This window comes from Coenobita brevimanus, chromosome 95 (genome assembly GCF_032717465.1).
Source record: "Coenobita brevimanus isolate Jiangsu-jjx chromosome 95, ASM3271746v2, whole genome shotgun sequence".
Classification (NCBI taxonomy): domain Eukaryota; kingdom Metazoa; phylum Arthropoda; class Malacostraca; order Decapoda; family Coenobitidae; genus Coenobita; species Coenobita brevimanus.
The window spans coordinates 33,393,407-33,412,034 of NC_137048.1; the positions used below are offsets into that span (position 1 = coordinate 33,393,407).

The window sequence follows — 18,628 nt, forward strand, 5'->3', positions numbered from 1 at the left end:
AAGTGTAATTTCGTTATTAGATGGTGTTCATCTGTCTTCTTCGCTGTTATTGATTGTAAACAAACTGCCTTTTAAATGCCTTTTTATCTGTCTGTCTGTCTATTGTCAGATACCTTAATCCTCTAAGGGGTGGCCACAAACAAATCGCCTCCATGTCGCCTAGTCCCCCACCATTTAACTGTTCTCCCTCCATCTCACTCCCCCCTTTCTTGTATACTGTACCTCTCCACTTGATCCTGCCATCCCATTCTTGGCCTCCTTCCATCTCACTCACATAGGCTACATTGTCCTTATTAGTCCCTTGCTCTCCATCCTCTCCACATGGCCAAACCTCTTCATTGTATTTCACTTAATGCTTTCTGTCACGTCCACATCCATACCACAATGCTCCTTCACTTCCTCTTTTTCAGTCTGTCTCACCATGTAACTCCACATGCATCTCTCAGATAACTCATTTCCACTGCTTTCACTCATGATATGTGTCCTTCCAACAAGGTCCGAGCTTAACTTTGATACGTTGGAGTTGGTATCGCAACTCTGTCACACAGTGACTTTTTTACTTCCACGTTCACATCCCTTTTTCTTATCACTGCATTCAAAGAACCAGCAACCTTTTTTCCTTGTTGTACCCTTTCAAGCACATCATCCTCCAAACTTCCATCCTTGCTCATCACACTACCCAAGTACTTAAACGCACTCACATTTTCCATTTCCTCCTCATCCAGCCTTGCTGTACGTTCAGTGACTTCATTTCTCTTGAAGACCGTAACTTTACACTTCGATACATTCACCTTTAGATTTTGTTTCTTACACACGCCTCCCAAACTCATTCACTAAGCCTTGCAGTTCTCCTTCATCTTCACTTAACAGTATATACTGTATCATCTGCAAACAACAGTACAGGAAGTTTCCAAACACTGCCCACTCTCATTAAGGCCACTCCAGCATCCGCTGCCCTACCTTGTATCTATTTTATAACCCTATCCTTTTACAGATTGAACAACCATGGAGACATGACACATCCCTGTTTCACTTCAGTATTCAGATAGAAAACTTCACTCAGTTACCTATCCACACACACTGCAGCCTTAGCACCCTTATACAATGCTCATGACATTCAACAATTTCCCATTGACTCAGTACGTTCGTAATATTTTCCACATTTTTTGTCTTTCCACTCTGTTATATGCTTTCACCAAATCCATGAAGGCTGCATATAACTTCTTTCCCTTCTCTAGAAACTTTTTACCACTAAACACATAAGGATAACTATCTGATCTACACAACCTCTTCCCTTCCTAAAACCTCCTTTTTCTTCTCCAACTAATTTCTTTGTTATTTCTCTGACACTGTCAGTATCTTACCATATACAGTACATACTTTACAAGCAAACTTCACCATCCCGAGTAAAAAAAGGTCAGTACCTACCTGGCTGTTCTAGATACGTAGAAAATCCAAAAACACCTATACCCCATAACCTGGTGCATTGATAACTGGCCCTTTGCAAGACCAAACACAAGAAATAGTGGAACATTCCCACAGTCTGAACAATTTGAATGTCCATCGCCTCTCTAGTCTGACACCCTGCCTCTCCCTAGGTTTGAAACGAGGCTCTCCCGGTCCTCCCGTCCTCCCTCCATCCCCTTTCTTCCCCCCCCATCCCTCCTCCATCCCCCACCACACTCAGCACTGCCAGGCATGTCTCCCTTCCTGTCCCCTTGCCCTCCCTCACCCAGGTTGTCTCCCTCTTAATCCTCCCACCCTCCCCCAACCCAGCTTGTCCCCTGTGTGTGTGTGTGTGTGTGTGTGTGTTCATATTTAATTGTATCCTTACAGGAATGAGTCAGGCTTGTACTGTCCTGTGTTTTGAACCATTTTTGTCATGCATGTCTTTAAATTTATGAATAGTTTTGACACACTATTCATTTGGTAATGCATTCCACTGATCAGTTGCTGTATTTGAGAAACTGAATTTCCTTGCCTATTTATCACGTCTCTTTTTGTACAGTTTTTGAATCTGTTTCTTTGCACATTGCAGAATCCGCATCATGGAAAGTTATGGATGCGAAGTTCTAGCATCTATACAGTTGACCCCATTGACCCCACAGAGCCAACCTTTGACAAAATCTTGATAGCCAACCGTGGAGAGATAGCCTGTCGGGTCATGCAAACTTCCCGTAAGATGGGTATCCGTACTGTTGCCATCCACTCTGATGTCGACTCAAATGCGGTAGGTCTGATGGCTTATTATAAATGTGTGTGTGGGTGTGTTTTTTTTTTTTTTCCTCCAGATTAGTTTGTTCAGCTTATGGGAGACCTCTAGTCATGAAGGGGGTGAATGAAGGCTATATCTAACTCCTCTAGTTTGAACTGTCATAAGCTGAATAAACTCAGATGGAGATAGCAGGAATAAAGTGGGAAATATGTACAGTAATTGCATTGAAAAGGTTAATTCCTTCAGTCAAGCAGCATATTTTCTGTATTATTCTTGCTATTGCCAGGTGATTACATTAGCTAAAGAAGAGTCCACACTCTGTAGTTGCCATCCACTCCAGTGTTATCTCTTACATGATAGGTTGTGGATGGGGGCTGAAGTTAACCATTTCAGTATGATTCTGTACTGTCTCTTATTATACGTTGCCTATTTGATTTTTTTTTTAAAATCAAGTCCACAGTAGATTCATAAAATTGTCTTTTAGAACCACCATTGCAATCTGTAATGCAGGGCTGTCAGTTTAACCCAGTCTACAATATTTTTTGATTGAGAAAATTTTGACAGATTGGATTATATGATCGATACCTTATATAATGAGGACTTACTGTATTCCCTGGTATCCAGGCCTTCACAAACTTCAGCAGCTACTCATATGCAGTTTGTAGTATTCCTCACATCTAGAAACATGGAAATATCATCACTAAACTTAAACCAAACATAGATCCAACACACCCTCCATCCTGCTGACACATAACACTACTCGCACACCATCCAGGATAGCTGAACATCTTATACTTAACAAAGTCACACCTCATGTCATGTCCCCCTTGCTCCCTCACAATGTGGTTTTAGAATACAACACTCCACAAACATCTTACCAATGAATCTCACTCAACATATACCTGACAACATCAGTTTTGTGCAGCCTGCATAACATATACATCTTACAACAACTGAGATATGTAAAGTCTTTGATGCCATCTGCTAATGCAGACTGATTCCAGAGTCTGCAACACAAGCATAGAGAACAACATCACACACTGGTGTGCCAACTTCTTCATGGGTATACAAGCACATGTTTTTCTCCAGGGCAAATCATAATGAACATGAAGCTTTCCTTACGGAGTTCCTTAGGGTTCTGTTCTTTCACCTACACTTATACATACATGAACCTGCAGCACCCTAACCACCCACACATATTGCTTCATAAGCATGTGTCACTACCATAGTAACCTCACATCACACCACAGACACAGCCTACACACTGTAACAAGACGACATCAACACACTTCAGGGGTAGGTTGAGGGCAGCAGGCTGCAATCCCTCCAGCCAAATCCACTACTACACTTATTGCCAGCAGCAGGCGTGAGTCCAGGAACTTCTCTGACATCACTCTTATCCTTTTTTTTTTTTTTTTTTTTTTTTTTTTTTTTTTATGCAAGAGAGAAGGAATCAAAGTTCAGGATCCCACAAGATTGTTCCCTCCAAGAAAAAACAAATACAAGTTAATAGAGAGCCAAATTCAAGATCTGTTCATTTTGAGATGCCTGGACACACTATGTTTGAATGACTGGAGATAATTGGCAATAGGAAATATAGATAGAAGGAGACAGTTCCAGAGTTGACCTGTTGCATATGTGAAGGACAGGGAGTAACAGTTAATTCTTGCATTAAGAAAGTTTGACAGAAAAGGGATGAGAGTTTGTTGCTAGACAGGTGCTATGCACCCACCGTAATGGTGGAGGGATTCAAGTAGACAATTCAGAAAAGCAATGATCATTGAAGTAGCTTTAAAAAAAGAGATAAGATGCAGCAGTATGGCGAAGAGACAGAGGTTGAAGGGAGTCAGTAAGAGGAGGAGAGTTAATGCGATGAAATGCCTTTGACTCCACCTAGTTGAGAAGAGCTGTACGCCTATGTGGGGAGCCTCCTCATACATGAGAGCTGTACTCTACACAGGGGTGAATAAAACTTGTGCATAAAGTCAACAACTGTACAGGGGCAAAAAAGAAGGCATGGAGTTGGCCTAGCGCACCTACTATCGTGGAAGCAGATAGTATAAGAGAGATAATATGACCATTCCAAGATAAATCCCGAGAGAATGAAACCCCAAGTATGTTTAAAGATGATGCAGGATTGAGTTGGATCTTATTAAAAATTAGAGAATACTCCTGCAGAAGATTTTGTCAGGTTGAAAGATGTAAGAACTGAGTTTTTGATGCATTAAAAACAACAAGGTTACTTTTACCCCAGATAGAGATATGAGCTAAGTCAGACATTAGGTGTGCCATAGCCTCATCCCTTGTTTGAAGTAACTGTTGAGATGGACGCTGTGGGAAGTGAATGGAAAGGTGGGTGGAGTCATCAGTGCATGAGTGGATATGGTTAGATGTACAGCTTAGAAGGCCATTAATTAATAGATGGAAGAGAGTTGATGGTAAGACAGAGCCCTGAAGAACACCACTATTGATAGCTGTAGGAAAAGAACAGTGGCTGTCCACAACAGCAGCTATAGAACAACCAGCAAGGAAGCTAGAGATGAAGACACAGATAGAAGGATGGAAATCATAAGAGGGCAGTGTGGAAATTGAAGATTTACGGTAGATGCATCGAAAGCCTTTGAGATGTCAAATGCAATGGCAAAGCTTTCACCAAAATCCAAAAGGAGGATGACCAGGAGTCTGAAACGTAGGCAAGATGGTCATCAGTGAAGTGTCCCTGGCGGAACCCATGCTGACAATCTGAAAGAAGTTTGTGGTAGGAAAGGTGCATTAAAATATTTTTGTTAATAATAGACTCAAAAACTTATGAATACAGGATGTTAAACCAATTGGGCGATTGTTAGAGGGCTGGGAATGGTCACCATCCCATGGGACAGGCTGAATGAGAGCAAACTTCCTGCAAGAAGGAAAGGTACAAGTTGACAGACAAAGACGAAAGAGTTTACCTAGGGAGGGTGTAAGCACAGAAGCGCAGTTCTTGAGGACAACAGGAGGGACTTTAACAGGCCCACACCTCTAGTAAGATCCATTATGTGACTTATGACACAGGACTCACTTTCAGTGACCACATACAAGACATCAAGAGGCAGTGCACCCTTTGATTCATTGTACTCCAGGCACTTGCGGGGACAGACTATGGGCTACATAAAATAAGAACATTCTCCTTTACAAACAGTATGGTGTATATGTTCGGTGATAATCTGTTCCTCCCCGACATGGCCCCCATCCTATCAGGCACCCAATACAGCACCTTGCAAACCCTACAGAGCAATGCCTTATGCATCATCACTGACTACACCAAATCCACTCTCATAGTTCACTTACACTTTAAAAGTAAAGGCCATCCCATCAGAGAATAATTGAATATGAAATGCACACAGTTCTATTAGGTAGTATGTGCCAGCTCACAACACCATTGTCATTACATGACAGACCCACACAGCACAACTAGACACGTAAAACAGTAACCACACAAACGTTACCAGGCCTTCAGCATCTCGCCTCCAGACATTCCCACACAGGGAATGAAGAAACACCTACATATTTAGTTCCTGTGCTGGGCAATACAGCACCTTGATCAGAGCACTGTACCACAAGCCTCCTGTCCTGGCATTCACCCATCTGAGACATCCTTAAGTAGAGCTGATTGAGTTCATTTAGTTAAGACATATAACTGAACCTAGCACAGCATAACCTGACATAACATAACTGATCTTAATATAGCAAACAACCTGACCTGACATTGACTCCAACCTTATTTAATTTAACCTGATCTGACCAGATATATTTGGCCCAGACTTAATCTGACATGATCTAACATACGCGGTGCTACTCAAAAGTTCCCAAAATTTTAAAGCAGGGCAGAAACTGCTTGTCATACGGTGTGTGAATGCTAGGTGGCAGTGCACACACCGTTTGTTTGTTAGTGTGTCAAGTAACGTTGTGTAGGGTTGATGCGTTTGCTGCATGTGTGTGTTTTGTTATTGTTGTGTTTGGGTTAGTTTGTGAGTTTTGTGATCTCAAAAATGGAGATGTGAAAGAGCAACGTATGTGGATCAGGTTTTGTGTGAAACTTCGGAAGAATGCAGCGAAACTCTAAAAATGTTGAAACAAGTATTTGGTGACAATGCTTTTGGGGTTACGTAAACCTACGACTGATTTAAGCGTTTTAAAAATGGATGAATGTCAACAGATGACAATGCACGTTCTTGTCACCCTTCCACCAGTTTACCTCCTGATGGTGTGGCCAAAGTTCATGCAACCATCCTCAGAGATCGCAGGAGGACAGTCCACAATGTTTGTGACATTGTTAGCCTATCGTATGGAACTTGCCACTGCATTTTGTCTGGCAGCCATGATATGAGAAGAATCACTGCTGAGTTTGTCCTGAGGCTTCTGACCGATGAACAAAAGCAGCATCGTGTGGAGGTCTACATGGAGCTGAGGGAAATGGCCAGAAATGACCCTAACTTCCTCTTAAATGTCATTACTGGTGATGAAAGTTTCTGTTGCATTCTTCCCAAGTTTCACACAAAACTTGATGCTCACACGTTGCTCTTTCATGTCCTCCATTTTTGAGATCACAAAATTTGCAAATTAACTGAAGCACAATGATAAAAAAGCACACACATGTAGCAAATGCATCCACCTTACACAATGCCAATTGACACACTGATAAACAAAGGGTGTGTAAACAGCCACCTAGCATCCACGCACTGTATGACAAGTGGTTTTTTCCCTGCTTTCAGATTTTTGGAACTTTTGGGTAGCACTTTGTAAATGAACTTAACCTAATCTAACGTTAGGTACCTTCTCCCTTTACACAGCCACATGTGAAACTGGCAGATGAGGCAGTGTGTGTTGGGACTGCTCAGGCTCGGGACTCATACCTTCGCATGGACCGCATCATCCAGGCCATTCAGGACACAGGGGCACAGGTTAGTTTGTATGGCTCCCATGTATATATGTATAGTCATCCCTCGATTGTCCAACATAATAGAGCCAAAAGCATGTCCAGGTAATGGCTCTGTCCAGATAATGGACTTCTGCCCTGGCCCCCTTTCGTTCATAATCTAACTTTGAAAGTCAGTGTAAAAGGCCACCCCAGTACATCATACAGCACTTGTTCCTGTTGTTTAATACAACTCTATCTGGTCAAGCAGACCATTAACCACAGCCAAGCAATTACCATGGTCAAGCAGACCCATCAACCACAGGCAGGCAATCACCACTGCAGGGCCATACCCTGGAGTGAAAAAAAAAAAAAAAAAATGATTACACAAGAAGAAGGCAGTGGGCACACAAAACATAATGGTAAAATGGAATAAAGTCATGGTAAAATAGAATTAAATCATGGTACATTGCCGCAAGCTGGAATAAAATCATGTCAGGGAGATGCAGGTGGAGATTGTCAGGTGTTAAAGGATTGAACTTGCTGGTGAGTCTCTTGAGTGTGTGGAAGAGTTTTGTTATTTGGGAGACTTGTTATGTGCCAGAGGTGGGGCTGGAACAAGCTGTGTGGGTAGGGTAATGAGTGGCTGAAGGAAGTTGTGAGGTGGTGAGGGGGAAATTTTATGGTGTCAGGAGCTTTCTTTTTTACTGATCACTGTTTCCAGTGAGATGGAAGGGCTGTGGTTTGGATGTCCTCACCCTCTGCAGGTGTTGGATGTTGGCTTAGAGTGTTGGTGACATGAGAAATAAAAAGCATCTGTTGACATCATCAGAATTAATAATTTTTAATGGTTTAACAGAGCATTATACAACACCTTTCATTCTCACCTAAATGTCTGGATTGGGTAGCTTAGCCCTAGGTCCCAGTGCACCTGAGGGTAGTAGAGGATTGGAGGATGGATGAATATGGGTAATCAGAGCTTTGTTACGTATCTTAATTTCTTTGTCCTGCTTCTTCCCACAGGCAGTGCACCCAGGGTATGGCTTCCTAAGTGAGAATGCAGAGTTTGTTGAGAAGCTGGAGGGCCTGGGTGTTGCATTTATTGGCCCCTCGGCTGCAGCCATTACTGGTATGGGTGATAAATTAGAGTCGAAGAGGCTGGCCATGGCTGCTAAAGTCAACACAATTCCAGGTACTGTATTTTTTATGTGCTTATGATACAGGTATTATTTCTTTTTCACCTTTGATTACAGTAGAACCTCATTAATTTGGTATGTGATATTTTGGAATTTCACCTGATTTGGCTGTCTTTTAGTGAAATAAAAAGGAAGAAATTTTTATAATTGCAACTGAGATTTGCCAAATTATCGATCAGATGTCACAGTTTGCAGAGCCAGAAACTGATGCCTTCATTACCCCTGAAACCCCAGTACTAGTTTGAGCATTTAATTACAATATTTGGATCAGCTTAAAACTAGCATTAGAAAGTAGCAAGCTTAATACTGAATGTGAGGAAAGTTTCAAATAGGTAACTTTTCATCAGTACTTTGTTGACTTCATAACTCATCATCCCTCCCCATCCCATCTTCATGGAGTCTTTGGAGTTTAGTTGTCTGTTTGAGTGTTATTGCCATTTTTGGTTGTGTCATTTTTTTGCCTGATTGGTGCTTTTAACCTGTGGATTGCACAATTACCTTTTTTTTTATCCCACCCCATGGTGCGCAAAAAATGAAGGAAAAGAAATTTTTTTTTTTTTTAGTTTTTGTTTATTATAACCTTGAAGATAAACATGCAGGGCATCATCTGATGAAAAGAAAAAAAAATCTCTCTCTCTCCATTTTTGCGTAGGGCCATGCGTGAGTTTATGTACGGGAGTAGTGGAAAAATGATTTTTTTTTTTTTTTTTTTTTTTTTTTTTTTGTTGGTTTATTATAAACTTGAAGATAAACATCCAGGGCATCATCTGGTGAAAAGAAAAAATCATTCTCTCTCCGTCTTCACATGGTGCCATATGTAAGTTGGCTTAGGGGTCGGTTGTTAACGGTGATGCAAGGCCAGCACAGCCTGAGCTGTGGCTTGCAATCCAAGGGTTAAAGACTGAGTAAATGGGGGGGGGGAGGTTATGCGGTGTAAGGCATTGTTCCTGCTTGGCATCTTCTAGAGGAATAGAGGAAGGTGTCCCGTGTATACGTGCCAAAAATCACTCGTGAAATCACTTGCGAAAATTGAAAATTGTGCAAATTAGGGACCTTGCAATGTTGCCGCATTAATTCACGTTGCCGGGACGGCGCGGGTTAATAATCGTAACAACTCTGCCTTCTCTTTTCAGGTTTTGATGGTATTGTAAAGGACGGTGATGACTGTGCACGCATAGCTGGAGAAATCGGGTATCCTGTGATGATCAAGGCATCAGCAGGTGGTGGAGGAAAAGGGATGCGTGTTGCATGGAATGAGGCAGAGGCACGTGAAGGGTTTAGGCTGGCTACGCAAGAGGCAGCATCTAGTTTTGGAGATGATCGCATCCTGGTGGAGAAGTTTGTCGACAATCCTCGGCATATTGAAATACAGGTGTAGTAAAGACGCAAGGAATGTGTTGTTGATCAGCCTCAGTCTGTCTTTCTGAGCAGACCCATCAACCCAGGGAATGTGTTGGAGGTTAGGAGTTGCAGTGATTGGTATTGGGAAGATACTGTTTCCAGTGCCTTATTCTCTTTTTGGTGGTGAGCTAAGCCCTGCCTACTGGTGGATCATTATCAAGTCAAGGCTGTGCATATTTTAACAGAAAATTCTTGGGTATACCTACATGGTTTTGGTTGGTCGTGCTGAACTGCTGATGAATTTTCCTCCTATCCAGTACTTTTACTGAGTAATGTACCATGGTCATTTATGTTCACAGCACACCTACAGTACTGAAGAAAGATCAGATATGTTTGCCTAGAGTCAAATTGAAATATTTAATGTGTATTGTTAGAATTTAGGCCCTCAGTTGCCTGGTAGCTGACAGGTAATAGAAGGCCTGCCAAATTCATATGCTGGGCTCAGCAACTCCCAATCTTCACCAGTTATTAGCACTACCTCATCTGCAGACAGAAGTGAATACTGTTTACATTTGTATCTCATTTAATCAGAACTGTTCCTTACCATGTGTCAGTTCTTTCATTTCTCATATTACTCAGTGCATGTACTGTTCATATTTAAATGCTGTGATGGTAAGAGACAGCCCTATTTGAGTCCAACAGTCATGCTGAACCTGTCACTTAATTTCAGTGGCAGATATTGCTGTATAATACATACTGTGGATAGCTTTAAATAACAGGAACCTATTTTCCATAGTGCCTACAGGTCTACTGTTATATACCATCTCCAGATCTATAAAGGCAATTACATGTTAAAAGCATGATTCAGAGGTTAACGGATGCTGAGGCATAAGTTAAATAGTACTGTATTGAAAGGCTGATCCTACTGTAAGCCTGCATGCTTAACAGGTGTTGGGTGACAAACATGGTAATGCCATCTATCTCAATGAGCGTGAGTGTTCCATCCAACGCCGCAACCAGAAGGTCATAGAAGAGGCTCCCAGGTAGGTGTGTTTATATATTCACAGGTAATAAAATGAAGTGGAGAGAGTGGAATTAAGTACAGTTGAATGTGAGGAATTTGTCGCAGGGCTTGAATGAGTGGAACTGTGCCAGTGCTGTGGGAGAAGATTGTGATGTTCGATTTGTATAAAAGCTAAGTTGACCGAAGTGGGTGCAAAAATGATTATAAAATGAGTCTGCAAAGTGTTGTTAGAAAGGTATGTAGAAAGATAATATGGTAATAGAGAATGTAAGGAAGGTATCAGTGTCTGATGAGTGATGAACAAGGTGGGTTTTAGGAGTGTTTGGGGATGTGTGGATCAGATGATTATGGCAAGGCATATAGTAGAGTAAGTAGTGCATGTGAGAACAATTAGTAAGATATTTGTGATACATGTAGGTCCCAGAGAATTGTTTGATAAGGTGTACAGGGAGGGATTGTGAAAAGTTTTATGCACTGCTGATGATGATTGAATGTTTTTATGATAGTACTATAAGACAGGTGTAAGAGTACTGTATATAGTTGTCAGTAAGTGGTTCAGTATCAGTGTTGAAGTGAAAAAAGCATGTCTCATGCCAGTACTTTACAGTTGTACAAGATTCTGTTTGATAATGCATAAACTATGCCATTAACTTATGCACTTTAAATGTGTGTGTATATATATATATATATATATATATATATATATATATATATATATATAGATAGATAGATAGATAGATATATTATATATATATATATATATATATATATATGTTATCTATCTATCTATCATCTATCTATCTATCTATCTATATATATATATATATTGTGATAGGTGGGGGCGATCACCATCCACTCACTCGATGTAGTGCTGCTCTCAGGTGTCTACCCTTTCCTCTCCTCCATCCTTCTTTCCTTCCATCCTCTTCTGTCTTTCTTTCCTTCAGTCTTTGCTCATCCTTCTGCTTATGGGTGACTTTGCACTCCCTCTTCTGTCTTTCTTTCATTCATTCTTTCCTCTTCCTTCTGCCTGTGGGTGACTCTATACTGAGTGACAAGCCAAATGGTTTCCTGTACACCAGGAAACCATTTACCATGTTGGGTGGTAACCATATAACCAAACTTTTGCGCCTGGTGGTTTAGTGGGTAATTATTGTGCTCTAATTGGATTAAGCTGGTGAAGGTTTCTGTCCAAGGGATGGTTGGGGTTTATTACTCATGTAATGCCACTCAGGGATGAGTGAGGCTGGTCACTCTCATCTTAAATGTTAGGACCAACTGCCTAGCCGTGGGCTCCTACGCTCCTCATGGGGCAACATAGGATTGGATGATAGATGGATGGATGAACAAAAATATTGGTTACCTTAACAACAGCAGACAACAGGGGTTCAAGGCACGGCAACATTTACAGTTGCTGCACCCTCTGCGGCACCCCCTGCTGGACCAACACTTCTATCCCCAGACTCCTCATGAGTTCCTTCCCCACGAGCCTCTGACTCAGTCACTTTGGCCAAAAACCCCTCGAAGTCCAATGTTGACACAACTGACATTGCATCCCCTTCTTCCTCTGCAGGAACAGGATCAGATGATGTAACTGTTTCCTCATTTTCACTTTCTTCAGGTCACCATGTGTAACTTGTTATGAGCATCTGCCTCCTCCTGTTAATTACTTGCCTGTGCCTGTTGTGCCTGTCTGTGTAGAAGCGGAAGGCTTTGTCAATATTAACGAGAACTTCCTCTGTTCTTTGCTGGCAGATTTTGTGTTCCTTCAATTCTTCTTTGAGCTTATCCACAGCAGCAAGGATCTTGCTTATTGTTGACATAGACAGTTCTGTGCCTTCCTCCATCACACTAGGCTCCTCAGCTTGATCAGTGAAACAGGAGCTCCTGCTCTCCCTATCACTAGCATTCCCATTCTGGGAGTACCACCCTGATTCAGAGAGCTAACTTTACCTAAAATAATGGATATATGTTTTCCTGTATCAGTGTATTCTTGGATGAGGCCACAAGAGCAGCCATGGGGGCGCAGGCAGTGGCCCTCGCACGGCAAATTGGTTACTCTTCGGCTGGTACTGTGGAATTTTTGGTGGACTCACAGCGCAACTTTTACTTTCTTGAGATGAATACCAGGTTGCAGGTAAGAGAGAGAGAGAGAGAGAGAATCTTCTTGTTAAGTGAATGCTTGTATAAAGGAGTACATAGCCTATGGGTAAAGGGAGATTCAGTGTTTGACCGCTGCCAGCTTACAACTATAATGCTATGTAAGAGAATTTTAAACAAGAATAAAGGTTCATTATATCCAAAGCACATATACATAATTAACATGTGACATATAATGATGCATCTGCTGTAATGGAAGTATAAATGTTCCCCTAAAATGCCATTGGAATTGCAACCATGTCTGTAAACCCTGAACACTAGCTAGTGACTGTGTACAACTTCTGTGGTAAACATGAGTACAGTAACCATGAATAATAAGCATGTCAGCCAAGAAGTTAGCTCATCATTATCTTACCTAACTTCTTAAAGTTTTTATCACTTATCAAGAATGGGCCGGTTTACATTATAAACACAAGCAAGTCATTTTTCTGATTGTATGAACCAGAATCTCCCTTCGTTCATATTTAGCCCCCCTACTACTTTTCTTTGTCCAACATTTTACTGTTTCCTCAAGAGTAAATGCTTTTCTTCTGTTCTTAGCTCTTTCAAAGCAAGGAGGAGCACTTTCTGGGTGCATAGGCATCATAAATAAGCTAGTGTGAAACTGCATGGTCAGAGTTCAGGGATGAAATTAGGAGGAAGAAAAAAATGCTTCTGAACAAAAAAACAATCAACACAACAATGAGGCTGCGGCAGGCAGGTATAGGATGTCGGTCAATTAAGTGGGCTTGGGTCATGGAACCTTGGCAGCAAGTGACAAAAGCTTAGTGCACAGGTTGTAAGCGAATGCAGCCATCTGTCACTCATGCATCTGAGTGTAATTGCTGTGTTAATATGTAATGCTCGTATAGTAAAGGGAGACATTAAATGCTAGTGTTATTGTAAAGTTGTTACTTTCCTCTTTGTTAAATCATGACTGCAGCACAGTACACAGTATGATCATCATCCCAGCTTGCTGGGGTTAAACCATCCTTGTGTCACTTCACCACTGCCAGGGCTGGCTCAGTGTTTCACCATGGCCTGAGAGAATGTGATGGTGAAAGTTTACAGGAGTGCTTTTTAAATTTTTCATAAGTGAATTTTGTAACCGAGTCTTAGATTCTAGACTGATGCTCGTAACTTTGAATTTTTGGTACTTGTAAGACTGAAGTGGCCTATATTTGTCAATCTTGTAACACATAATTTATATACAGTATAATGGATGCTCGTATAAGGGGACGTTTCTTTATGCAAATTTATGGGTGAAGTTTACACTGGGAGGAGATATGGAATATAAAGATGATTATTGGTTATTTTCATTGAATGTCATGGTATAGTATAACTGGCAAAGGATAGAAGTGGATGGATGAAGCAGATACGGAAATGCACGAGGTATGAGTGTCTTCTGCTAGCAGGTCATGAAAAACATGACTGCTCCTTCAAGAGATGAACGATGAATCTTAAGAACATATTTGTGTGAATCATTGTCTTTGAGGTGGGACCAAGAATTCTGAAGGCTTGAGTACAGTAATGGCTCATAGCACTGGGCAAGTTTATTTATATTATTGCCCCCTTTCCCCTTCCATGTTCATAATTATGGATTTTATGCAATCTGTTTATTAGAGAATAGCAAGGATGATGATAGTATTGTAGTGATGGTAATCATCATCATCCTGTCATGTTGGAAGTAAAGGATGTTCCTGGTGATCTAAAGATGAAGTGCTTAAATTTTGGTTAAAGTGTGTTAAAACAAAATGACGCATTTGTACTTTTGTTGAATAAACACGTACAGGATAGGATGTTTTGGAATGGCACGAGAAATAAGGAAATTGGGTGCCACAGAGTTTGATAACAAGATGACTTAACAGATCACACGTGAGTTACTCAGCATGACTTAGTTCAGAAGTATGTTCTGTATTTGGTGCCCTTTTAGTTTGTACACCTGAGCACTTAGTGCAACAGTTATATGTTGGGTTCGGTATGTTTGTTTGCAACAGTATGGGAAAGCTGTTGAATAAAATCAACACATTTGGAACTAGAGCAAATTGACCTGAGGTCACAACACCTTGCCCATGCTGGCTGAATTGGGGTCTGAGTTACTTAGGGTGAAAGGAAATTGGATTAAATCAAGTTTTAGGACTTGATAATAGCACTGTTGCCAAAAGAAATGGCAGTTATTGAGAGTTGAAGCTTTAAAATTTGATTGACTATGAGTTTGTCCTTTCAGGGTCATTCAAGGTCACAGCTTATGGTCCCAACTAACTCTCCACATATGACTTCCTGTTAGTGTATAATAATAACCATGTACGTATTTCTCACCGTTTGGCTGATTTATGCAGTCAGAATATGTGTTACTTTGACTTTGACCATTCAAAGTCACCCAAGGTTAAGTACTTGTATAATGGTGCCAATAGAACCCCCTTACTGTACGAGTATATGATTTCCTGTTAGTGATTAAAAGTAACCATGCATCTATCTCACACCATTTGGCTGTGTTCAGGCTTCAAAATCTGCATAACTTTGAGTTAGACCTTTGAAGGTCATATCTGATGGTATCAGTAGGATCCTCATTTATGACTTCCTATCAGTGATTAATAGTAACTGTGTGTCAATCTTTCATCGTTTGGCAGGTCTCAGAATATAGATGACCCTGATTTTGGCCTTACAAGGTCAAATTCAAGGTTCTTACCCTGGGGCATTTTCACCAAAATTGAATCACTTCCTTGGTGTGTCATACTTAACCTATATGCAAAGTTTGAAGATGATCCGCACATTGGTTCAAGAGATAATCGATTCACAGGCTCACAATAAATAAGTAAATGCCAGCAATCACTTACACCCCTTCCACGATGAGTTGTGGATGGGGTGAATAATAGTTGAGGACAATCAGAGGAACAGTGGGTTAAATTTTGGTTGTAGGTCAAGGGCAAGGTCAACTCAGCCAACTTTGATGTGATAGATCAAATTTGGTGGAAGGGTTGAGGCTCAGGAAAGAATGAAGGGATTTGGTTTTTAGAACAGTCAGGCGAAGATCAAAGTCATAAGGTAAGGTCAAAAGTTTGACCCTTAAACTGAAATATTTTTTATTTAGTTTGGACCAAATTTGATGGAAGGGTTTAAGGTCAGCCAGGGTGAAGTGATTGTATTTTGAAAACAGGAGGTCAAAGATCAGGGCCACAGAGTAATGTTAATGTAAATACTGTATTTTTGACCCAGTTTGGACTGAACTAGTGGAAAGATTAAACATCTGGTAAGGATGATGTAATATGAGCTTACCAACACTCTGTCAGAGATCAAGGTTGCAGGGAGGATCAGAAGGTTGGCCTTAGGCTTATTGTAGGGCAGATTTGTTGCCTTCTCTGAGTACTCCTTGTTGTTTCATAGTTAATGTATTGATTGTATTGCAGGTAGAGCATCCAATCACAGAGTGCATCACAGGTGTGGACCTAGTTCATCAGATGATCAGAGTGGCCAAAGGTGTGTCTATAACCTGACCATGTGTTACATCATCTGTGTATTCACTGACTCCTCCCCAACTTCACTCTTCTTCCCTGTACTTCATTCTTCCATTTCTTATTTGTATTGCTTCCACTTCTCTTCCTTTTATGCACTCTCCTGCTTCCCTCTTCACTCCTCTTTCTGCTTGTCTTTTTTCTCACTTTATGTTTCCTCGTTTCTCTCCTCTCTTCATTTGATCTCATTCTCATGCTATTTCAGTCTCTTCACTTCTTTTGCTTTCTGTGCACCTCACTCCTCATATCTACTTCTCTCCTCAGTATCCATTTCAGTCACATTCTCAGCTCTCCATGCACATGCACAGAGGCAGACATGCATGCATATGCAGACATTCTCACATGTACACCTTTCTGCTAATACTCTCCTCTCTGAGTCACTTACTTTTTTCATCTATCTTTAGTTCATGATGACTGATTGAGTGAAACCACACTGGTGGAGAGGGACACCTTCATGTGTTGACTTCAAGACATTATTCCTTGGTGATTCCACTTCCTAACTTTCCAAATGTCCCTCAGCTCCTTCCCAGTCCCCTTGAGGGAGGATGCTGGACTGCAGAAGAAAGGAAACTTCAGCCTGCAGCCCACTGAGTACATGTTCAGATGAACTTGAGACCACAACAACAAAAACAAAATGGAAGTGAGAATGATGTCATCATATCTGAGCCCTTGCCCCCCTCCAGGTTAATTTGTCTTTTCATGCTCCTATTGGTCTCTCTTATTCGTCTTCCTTCTTACATTTTCCCTTGTACTTTTACCTTCTCTTATTGGTCCCTCTTCCACCTTCTCACACATTCCCCTCTACATTGATCTTTTTTTTTTTTTTTTTTTTCTCCACATTACCCTTTTTTGCCTTCTTTCACATTCCAGTTTGCCTCTACTTTGTCATTTTTCCCCATCTTCTACATTCTCATTTCCCCTCTTCTACCTTTTATTATTATCTCCTCTTCTACCTTCTGATATTTTCCCTTCATCTTCAACCTTCTTGCATTCTTTCCTCTTCAACCTTATTTCATTTCCCCTCTTTTATCTCTTCTCATTTTCCCCTCTTCTTCTGCCTTCTCATATACCCCTCTTCTGTGTCCTCTCATTTCCCCTTCTACCTTCTCTCATTTTTCATTCTTCTACTTCTCATTTTCTTTTCTTCTACCATATCTTCCTCACTTTGTTCCACCAACTTCTTCCACACCACATATGACGCAGTATTTCTTTACCAGCATGCCCCTCTTACACACTCTTCAGGAACTCTCTTTGGTACGAAATCCACTTGTTTTCTGTGAATGTATCCATATTCTCCTGGAATAATGTTGTTATCCATTCCATTGCACCGGCCTCATTCCTAAAGCTCTTTTTTTTGTACAGTATCCTTGCATTGCATGTTATTTTTCAGAGCTGGCCGTAGTGTTCTTGTCAGCACCTAATGTAAAACAGGCTATTTGGAAACTGTGCAGCATAAAAAGTTCTATTGTTATTTTCTGCTCAGGTTTCATTTTCATAAAAGAGTGTAGAATACAGCATCCAGTACTTTAAGGCATTGTCCGCTTCACCTCCAAGTTATCTTGATTAGGGTAATCAGTTTAGGACTGGTCTTATACTTTATTATTTTTTCTGGCTAATGCCAGTGATTTTTTTCAACATAGTGAAACCTCTAATCCTCAGAGGGTTAACCCCTTCACTCTGATGGCCAATTTTATATTCTGAATTTGCTGCCACAAGTGATTTTATTCATTTTTGAAGCCTTTTGAAAGTGGTTGAGTTACATATAGCCGTCACTAATCCTTTCATTACTAAAGATCTGTCCTGATATGAATAGTATAGTTTGGTGGTTGAAGGAACTGAATAAAAAATACTGTACATCACAGGACTGAATACATTAAAATATATTGGACTGTGATAGCTTAGCCTTAGGCACCTGCACCTCAGATGTGATAACTATAGGATTCATCATTTAATGTTTCCAATATTGCAGGCCACCCACTGAAACTGACACAGAAAGACATTGGAATACGAGGGTGGGCAGTGGAGAGCAGGGTGTATGCTGAGGACCCCTTTAAGAACTTTGGTCTGCCTTCCATTGGCCGCCTCTCACTCTACCAGGAGCCGCTGCACCTCGAGAAAGTGAGTCTGGCAGTCATTCTATCACATGCTGTCTTCCAGCATGCAGAATTTTACCTCACTGTAGCTTAGTTTTAATCTTCAATATTCCTTTCAAGTCCTGCACTACTTTTCTTTAATATTTATCTGCCATTGCACAATCAGAAGTCATTGCTGCATACTACAGCAGGTTTATAATTTGTGAAATATAGT

At 40.9% G+C, this 18,628-nt stretch overlaps 1 protein-coding gene across 1 annotated transcript in view; it reads left to right on the forward strand.

Annotated features, from left to right (window-relative positions):
- Nucleotides 1–18,628, forward strand: part of LOC145413210 (propionyl-CoA carboxylase alpha chain, mitochondrial-like) — a 35,659-nt gene that overhangs the window by 611 nt on the left and 16,420 nt on the right. Inside the window, exons 2-9 of the mRNA XM_080282938.1 lie at nt 2,039–2,230; nt 7,045–7,155; nt 8,133–8,301; nt 9,439–9,677; nt 10,595–10,689; nt 12,657–12,807; nt 16,217–16,286; nt 18,291–18,439. Coding sequence (XP_080139064.1) covers nt 2,063–2,230; nt 7,045–7,155; nt 8,133–8,301; nt 9,439–9,677; nt 10,595–10,689; nt 12,657–12,807; nt 16,217–16,286; nt 18,291–18,439 — 1,152 coding nt within the window. The 5' untranslated portion in view covers nt 2,039–2,062. The remainder of the gene's footprint in view (nt 1–2,038; nt 2,231–7,044; nt 7,156–8,132; nt 8,302–9,438; nt 9,678–10,594; nt 10,690–12,656; nt 12,808–16,216; nt 16,287–18,290; nt 18,440–18,628) is intronic.